Source organism: Fulmarus glacialis, unplaced genomic scaffold, assembly GCF_000690835.1.
Source record: "Fulmarus glacialis isolate BGI_N327 unplaced genomic scaffold, ASM69083v1 scaffold22924, whole genome shotgun sequence".
Classification (NCBI taxonomy): Eukaryota; Metazoa; Chordata; class Aves; order Procellariiformes; family Procellariidae; genus Fulmarus; species Fulmarus glacialis.
In genome coordinates, this window is record NW_009206402.1 from 2918 (window position 1) to 11709 (window position 8792).

The 8792-nt window shown below is 58.1% G+C and overlaps 1 protein-coding gene across 1 annotated transcript in view; it reads right to left on the bottom strand.

The window, feature by feature from the left end:
- Window positions 1-208: 208 nt before the first annotated feature.
- The window catches only part of LOC104075292 (PH and SEC7 domain-containing protein 1-like), a gene marked incomplete at both ends in the record, with an annotated part of 19722 nt that continues 11138 nt past the window's right edge, over window positions 209-8792 (bottom strand). Inside the window, 5 exons of the mRNA XM_009575739.1 lie at window positions 209-298; window positions 803-861; window positions 1692-1804; window positions 2344-2424; window positions 2944-3138. Coding sequence (XP_009574034.1) covers window positions 209-298; window positions 803-861; window positions 1692-1804; window positions 2344-2424; window positions 2944-3138 — 538 coding nt within the window. The remainder of the gene's footprint in view (window positions 299-802; window positions 862-1691; window positions 1805-2343; window positions 2425-2943; window positions 3139-8792) is intronic.

Consider the following 8792-nt stretch of genomic DNA (forward strand, 5'->3'; position numbering starts at 1 on the left):
CAGTGAGAGCTGTCCTCCTGGGGGAACGGGGCAACCCATGTTCCCCTCAGCAAGGCAGGAGGAAAGCGGAGGGCCAAAGGACCACCACCGTTCCTGCATGAAGATGGACACATTCATTGCATCCCACATAGTCATCCATGTGATCCCACCCAAAGCTCTCACTTTTGCTCCTGCTGCTTGGCTGGCCAGGGAGAGCAACCGAATTTACCTTGAGCAGCTCCTTGGGGAAGTCAGTGCCTCCGTTGAGCCCTTCCAAGTTGCCAATGAAGTCAGAGCAGGACATTCTCTTCCCGATGTTCTGGGGGAGCCAGGGGGAGAGAAACGCGGGGGGTTACCTTTGGGCCAGAGGGCCGGTGCTGGCTGGAGCAGGTCCCACAGCCCAGGAACAGACCGCCCGTCTCTGCAGGGGGTGAGGGACCAGCCAGGTCTCAGGGAGGCTGCTTGAAGGTGCGGGGAAGCTGCCAGCTTTGCCTAAACTCTGGGAGTTTTAAATAGCCTCCTTTTTCTAAGTTGGGTGCTACCCACTCCCATGGCAGCTAGTTTTGGAGTCTCACTCCCACCCTCTCTCCCTGTCCACTTTCCTCTCTGTCCTCATCCCACCTCCACATCTTCCAGCTCAGCACATCTCCTCCAAAGCCCCACTCTCCTTCACCAGCTCCCTGTCTCAGCCTTTCTTCTCTCTCCTCCCCAGACACATTAGAGGTGACCAGCCCTCGCGGGTCCAGGGTCCCATACCTGCGGTTCAGGGTGGTGGGGACAGACAGTGCAGGGACAGACGGGCCCGATGGCAGTGGGAACTTACATGTCCATGCAGATCTGTGTTTAGCAGCATCAGGGCGCAGGTGAGTGTGTGGGCTCCGTCTGAAGCACAAGCACAGGACAGGAGTTAGAGCCCCTGGCTCGGCCCCGCAGCTGGTGCTCCAGCCCCTCAGCACGTCAGGCAGGGCATGGGGGCTCTGAGCCCCCAAGACAGCCCCGAGCCCGCTCCTCCCACCCCAGGCACGCGGGGCACACAGCAGTCAGCGTGGTGCTGGCAGCACGCGGGCGAGTAGGTAGGAGGCCACTGAATTAAAGCTGGTCCCAAACCTGAGCGTACAAACTCCATTCCAAGCCTGCAGCCCCTTCAGCCAGGCAGCGATGCTGCAGCTAATCCTGCAGAGCTCCTAGCACAGCAAGGTGGGACCGGCACAGCCCTCTGCCAGCCAGGCAGCCCAAACCTCACCTGCCCCAGAGCCAGCCCAGAGCAGACCCAGCATGTGAATGCACACAGGAGAGGCGCAAAGATGTGAAACAGTACAAAGTGGGTGTCTGTGCCGCCCCGGGTGCCAGGCACCCGAGTTTTCTCACCTGGCCACTCCCTGAGCCGAGGGTCTGAAAGCTGGGGTCTATTTGGTGAGGAGGGCCTTCTCTCGCCTCTTGTGCTAATCTGCTCAAGGTCAGAATTAAGGATGGGTTGAGCCCTAATTATGCATGATCCAACCAGAGCAGTTTGTTTTAAAAAAAAAAAAATCTAAAGCATCTGTCACTTGAAGGAAATGACATCTCCATAACTGGGGCTCTCTCCTAAGGCATCAGTACAGGCTCTCAGCCTGCTCTCTGGTTTCGGTTTGAGCACCTTCACCGAGTTGATGAACGCGTGGGCTCGCTTGAAACACACACACACGCATACACGGACACGCATGGTTTCTTACCCTCCGAAGAGATGGCGTTGGGATTACACTCGTAATAGCGCTGAGAAAAATGAGCCAGCACTCGCTCTCGCTCTTGTGTTTCTCCCATCAAGGCCAGCTCCTTTAGAAAGGACCTGAAGAAGCAGCAGCAGCAGCAGCATTGGTCACACCTGAAGGCCACCAGCAGCTTCTCCAACCCACCTTGCACAGGAGTGGAGCTGTGCTTTCTGGTCTGGAGACCCCCCTGTGTGCCAGATGAAGCCCGGCCATCGCGCATCCCCCCCAACCCACTGCAGGACTCCCCTCCAAGCCCACAGCATCATACCCTTCCGGCACATCGCAGAGACCTACAGCCAGCCCTGGGCACTACGCCGGGGAAGGAGGTGGGGGTGACGCCAAGAGGCTCTGGGCTTAAGGCCTGGAAAGCCTGTCCTAGGTGAACGTGGCTGTCACACAACTGCACTGACTGGTGAATTAAGACCAGGGATGCTCTTTTGCAGTTCTGTGGCTGAGAGACCAACCCCTGCCATATAAGAGGTAAGGGGATCTCCAAGTGGGAGCCGTAGGGTCCCAGATCCCTGTGCGGGTGCAGAGCTGTGGAGGGCATGGTCTGCTAGGACCCCACTTGGGTGGCCACCGCACACACACACATGTACACGCACTCAGCTCTGACCTGAGAGCCTGGTCCAGGCTCATCCCCGTGAACACGAAGAACTTCAGATATTCCCCTGCCACCATCTTGCTGAACTCGTTGCTGAAATAGAAAAGGGGGGAGCGAGAGTCGGATCGACCAGATCGTGTGGACAGCAAAAGGCACACAGGCGTGGGGTGGATTCCAGGAGGCTGAGAGCTCCCCAGGGCCGTGGGAAGCATGCTGGGGACAGAGACACCCCACACTCCAATGAAACTTAGAGGAGTCACGCACAGATGCAATGGAAATACTGGGCATGTAAGAGAAACTGGAGAAGCTAGAGCTGGAAGGGCCCATGAGAGGTCGGCTAGTCGTCCCCCTGCCCTGACACCTTACTGAAGCATCTACGATGCAGTCATAGCAGGAAGGTACCAAAACCTGCATGTCTCTTAGGTTTTAAGACCTTTAGAGGGAATACCTGGTACATCTGTGCCAGGTGTACCAGTCATGGGGAGTGGGCTCTGGGGTTCTGCCAGCTATTCTCTGCCAGCTTGGTGCCCTGCAAGGGCAGCAGCTGTGGGTACACCGCGGGTGCAGGTGGGGCCCTTGCAGAACCCGTTCCTTGCGAATACCCACACGTACTTCTTCCCCAAGTGACGGGCCACATCTGCTTTTTTAAAGCCATCCAGGTTGTAGAGCCTCTTGGCCAGGCGTTTGGCAGCCTCCAGGTCAGCCTTGTGCCCATTGGAGAGGGTGTCCGTGCTGCCCAGGGCCAGCTGCTCCACACTGTCCATCTCCGAGTCTGAGTCTGAAACCAGCTGGCTCAGCGGGTGGTCGCTGCAATGGGAAAGGACACTCCACGTTAGCCTGCCTACAGATCCTCTCCTCCTTCAGCTTCTCAAGAAACGCAGGTTCCTCACTCTGCTTTAGAGACCAGCTACTCACTGCTGGATGAACAACAGGATGAACAACACTGGTTAGAGCCACTCCGAGGTCAGGTCTGGGAGCTAAGGGAAGGTTTGGCAATGTGGCTGGAGGAGAGGTGCGGTGTCATCCAATGACTGATGACAGGACCAAGGCACCCAAACCCATGTCCAAACTGGATATGGAGAGACAGGACGACTGCTCCAGAGTCCCCCACCCTGAGCCTGTGAAACTGCATGTGTGGGCTCGGACTCTGCCAAGCTCAGCTGTAGCGGAGACTTGGAGCAGAAACATGTGCACATCACATGCTGTCCTACAAATCCGCACTCATTTTTTTAACCTGGACAAACTCCTCGTGCTGCTCTTGAGTGCAGTTTCTACCCAAGACAAGACGACTATAATTCCTTCGCTTGCCTCTTCCCACCCACCGACTTCAAAGCACTTCACAGAAGGGAAAACCGAGGCAGAGAGGGCGAAGACAAAGGAAAACCCCCCAGCCTCCCAGCTCACAGCGGGGTGTACTGTCTTCTTCAGGCTGCCCATCAGCTCTCAGCCCACCATGCCTTAAATGGCCACATTAGGAGACGCTCTTGGCTTAGCCCCCGAAGCAGTCTGACTCAGCGGTGCAGAAGTTATCCCAACCAAAAAAATGGTTGAATCTAATCAACAACAAACGTTAAGCAACTCTGACCTCGCCCAAACTTTCTGGCAGCCCTCGCAATGTTCCAGTCTGATTTATTTTTAAAAGTCTCTAATTGACTTTTAAGAGGCCTGCTCTCCTGAGCCAATTACCCAGGCCAATCTCCTTGAGGCTCCACTTCTTCCACGAAGGATGAGCCTCCCTGCTGCTCAGCACCGCCTGTCCCAGGGGAGCCCTGCGCAGCACTGACAGGCTGCCCCGTGCCTCGGGGGGCTCTTGGGCGCCTTCCTCCCGGCATCCCGGCATCCACAGCTGGCGCGCAGCAGGGGAAGCTGCTCTGTGCTCAAACCTGTGGGCCAGACACTTCCCTGGTGAAAGTGGCTCTGACACCCTGCGAGTCCCTGGGAAGATGCACTTGGCTTGAACCACCGCTGAGCTTGGCAGTGCCAGGCGGTGATTGTGGTAAGACCCGGCTGGGTGGCCCAGGGCAGAGTCGTGCCCATTTGGCCCCAGCCCTCTCCAGGGAGCCTGTCCATCACCCCGTGCCACCCTGGTGGAAGCAGCCACAAGAGTGGCCACAAGGTCACTTGGAGCTCACCAGCTCTGAGTCACCTGCTCTGGGGACCTGCGCTGGGCAGGAGACTTCCAGCATCACCAGCACACCCTGTCCTGTGGGCATCCCTCCCACCTGCCTAAAACCTCTTCTCCCAAAATAGGGTGGCTGCGTCCAAAGGTGCCGCTGGCGTGGGCTCTAGTGCCCGCTGTCCTCCAGCTGTGCCTGGCTGTGCTGCACTGGCTGGCAGGGCCAAAGCGCCCCAGGGAGTGCCCCACAGCAGAACTGGCTGGGTGCCAGCGCTGGGCACACACCTCGGCCCCGCTTTGGCTCCTTGTGCAGCTGCAGCCGCTGTGCCCTCAGCCAAGGACAGGGCTCACAAGTTCTTTGCTTCCCAGCAGCAGAGATGAATCCGTCCCATCCCTGGCACCTGCCAGCCATGGGTTGTGGTGACTGTACTGTGTTTTTCGCTAAAACTCTATCTGCTATCACAGGGGCGCAGGCACTGTCCCCTTCCCAGCCCAGCAGCTCCAAGGCTGTTTTTCCAGACACAGGCTGAGCTACAAAACTCAAAGCCACCCCTCCACCACTCCCCACCGCTCCAACTGCGCCTCCAGAGCAAGCGGCTGCTCAGTCACCCTCTGAAGACCTTTTCATTCTTCTCAACCACCATCATTAAAAACTCCCCATACCTTTCTGGACCTTGCCTGTCCTGCCCGAGAGGTGGTCCTCCCTCACATGGCCAGTTCCTGGAGCCTCCGGGGGCAAACCTAGAGCTCTGAGTCTCCTCCTGTGACCTCTCTTCCCAGTCTGTGGTCCTCAGCTTTCCTACCTAGTGCTGAGCATCCAGGCATGGGCCATTTACAAAACCTCTCTTGTCCTTCAACATCTGTATCTCCCTGCAGGCTCCCAACCTGTGGCTGCAATCCTTGCCTTGCTTCTTGCAATGCGCATGCAGGGATCACAGCCTGGGTCTCAAAGCAGCTCTACCAGCGGGATCTACTCTCCCCTCCTTCACCAAGTCCCCATATTGATTTGGGGTTTTACATCAGCAAAGTATAACCTTGCTCTCAGGATGAGGCACTACACAGCCGTGCCATGAAACGGGTTTTCTTCCAACACTCAAGGCACTCTCATGCTGTCAAATATGGACCATCAGCCTCGATAGGCTGGGAGTGCCCCATTCATGGCACCCGTCTGTCAGCACTCAAAGCCCCAGCTGGCTTGGAGAACGTGCAGCTTAAAGAGAGAAAACCAAGAGCCCAATCCTCAAGCAAATGGAGAACAGAGCAAAGAGACATGTCCATGTCTGAGGCAACTGAGGTGATGCTAATTTTCTTGCCAATGAGCTAATGTCTCAGGGTGGTTTTTTTTAGTGTACTTTCTAAAGTGACATTTCAGTTTGGCTTGAAGAAACACTGAGATAATATTTTTTACATTAGATACATTTTCAACCCGAGAACTGGCCCACATTTAAGGAATAAAGATCAAATTTGGTATTGTGCGAGTATCCTCAGCGTGCCTGAAATGAGTCATCCCCGAGCAGACCCAGCGCTAGCTCATCCCTCTCCCTGCTGCCTGCCTAGGACAGCCACTGCCGTGCCCCATGTCGCCAGGAGCACAGGTCCCCCTGCCACCTCGGAGGTGTTTGCCAGAGAGCCCGGGTCCCCAGCGCCTGTGTTGGCAGCAGCGAGGTGCTTCTGGGGGTCTCTGTGAGGAAGGCACATGATCCAGCTCAGGGCTCACCCCAGGACAGAGGCTCTTCCTCGACCACCTCCCACCCCAGCTCAGCATGAGAACCAGGTTCTGATCCCAGCCCCGGGGACCAGCTGTGGGACCATGGTCCTGCTCAGGGCCACTGCACCACAGACACTCCTTCTCCAGGGCCAGATGCTTCCCCAGGGCCCAAATGTTCCTTCTCGGGGCCAAACGCTCCTTTCCTGGAGCTGGATCTTTGTCTCGCCCCAACATTCCTCCTCTGGCCGACTGCCCAGAGCCCAGCAGGAGAGACCACAGCACCTTCCCTGGCTGCAATGCAGTGGGTCACTGCAGGAACCCTGATGTCCTCTCCACCTTGCCACCACAAACTGGGCTTGCCCGGCACCAAGTTCTCTCCATGGCTGTCAGCAACCAGGAACAAATATTCTCTCCTGGATGTGGGGCAGCAATAAGGCACTAGCTCAGCAAAGCCTGCCCTGGAGGGCTGACCTCCAGCTCCCAGCTGCCAGCAGGGATGTATCTGCATGGTGGGACCCTTCCCACACTGTATCTGCATGGTGGGACCCTTCCTGCACCAACGCCGCGCTCCCCAGGAGCTGGGAAGGAGAGACATCCCTGGGGACAGGCTGGGCCGGGTAGCCATTGCTTTCAGCTGGGGGTGCTCAGCTGAGCTCCTGGGTTGTCCAGGTCCTGCCTGATGCATTTCCAGGTGAGATACCTACCGTAGGAAACTCAGAACCTCCAACCACAATCCAAGTGCCACTTGCTCCCCACGGGAGGCTGGTTTGCATCCTGCACCATGAAGGGACAGGGCAGGGAGCCTGGTCTGTGAGGGGCACGTGCATGGGGCAGAGCAGCACTCTGCCCTTGATTCCTGATGCCCCACACGCAATGCTTCTGCCGATTGAGCCCAGCCTGCCTAATATTGCTGCTAAGAATGTACCAGACCGGATCTTTGGCTGAGCTAAATAAATGCAGCTCCCTCCATAGGTCTCAGTGGAGCGACTTTGATTTATGACAGCCAAGATCTGGGCTGGTTCATTCCTCACAGAATTGAAGTTTGGGCTGGGAGGACACTTGAAGGTCAGCCAGGCCAGCCTCCAACCACAGGCAGGGCTGGTCCTGCTTTCTGGTCCTCAGGCACCTGCCAGCGGCACCCGCCAGTGTTACTGCTGCCAGATCCATGTAGGACTGAACTTTGGGCAGCTGTGCCCCTCCTCAGTCCTGTTTCTCTGCAGACATCCAGATCCTCCCCTGCAGCACCAGACCTCTCCGGAGATGCCTGCCTGTCCTCCATCACTCCATCCCACCAGTCCCTCTTGTGGGGGCACAACCGCTCCTGCAGAGGGGCCTGACCCTGCAATCCCACCAAACAATTTCTGGAGCCAGCTGAGAGCTTTAAAATCCAGTTACTCACCTGCTGGGTGGAGGGTTGTCTTCTCCTTCAGTGATACAGATGCCATGGGGTCAGCGCAGGGAAATCTGGGTCTCTCAGACCCTTGGGCAAAGTCCAGCCTAGGGGCTCTGGGTCAGACCCAGGGGCTGCAACTAATGCCTGACATGAGGGGTTGCATCCCACGGGGATGTGCCACTGCCTGTATCTCTGTGGGCAGCCCCGCCAGCCCTGGGACCCTGCCTGTTGCCCCCATCCTCTATGCCGTGGAGCGCCCAGCCCAGCCCCCAGCATTGCCACCCCATCCTGTGCTGCCCTTCACGGCTTGACATGGAAATGCTTGGGGGAAAATCCCCCCCAAGGCTTGTGCCCCATTTCTTGCCGTGCCAATGCTTGTGGGGAGACCTCTTGATCCTGCGCCCGAGCCTTGTCCCCCTCCTGTGCTCTCATCCTACACCATCCCTCCCTTCCCCTATCTCCATCCTTTCCTCGTTGCCCTCCTTCCTCTGCTCAGCCCTCTCCCCTCACCCTCCCACATGACACCGCGAATCCACCCACGGGGCCCCAAACTGGGCACAGCCCTCAGGGCATCATCTCACCAGTCTGCCCAGTGCCAACGGGCAGCTCAGGCCAGCTGACAGACCTGCGCTGGTCTCGGGAAGGGGGCGGGGGGCACCGGCTCACCGACTGCTGCAGTAACAAAAGGGACCTTATAAAGAAACACAGCGGAGCTTATTGGCAGGGCCCCGGCGCTCCAGCACACGCCAGCAGCCACGGTCTGGCAGGGAAGAAGGTTTCACTCCCGGCGCATCCTCCGCCTGGGGCGGGTGCCGGCCCCAAAGGGTCACGGGCCCCCCCGTCCTCCCACGCAGCCGCAGCTCCAGGGCTGAGCTCTCCCTCTAGCGAGGCTCCAGGCATGCTGCCCCTCACTGTGGTATCTGGCCCTTTTCACCAGGCGGTCTGCAGTCCCCGCCTTTGCTGCTGCTTCTCCTGCCTGCCCTTCTTTCTGTCCCACCTCAGGCGATGTCCCCGATTCAGGTCCCGGCAGAGCCTGCCTTGCTCGCCTCTCACGGGGGTGGCACGGGGGACAAGTCACATCCCCTCCCTCCACTGGCACTCCTCAGGGACTGGCATAGCTGTGCCTGGGACCAAGGCTGGCTCCGGAGGAGGGGGGATGGGCAAGGGAAGATGGGCGGCTGGATTTCAGGGGGCTTGCGCCCCCAGCGAGATGCAATTTGTTGTTTACATCCCGTCCTGCCTGT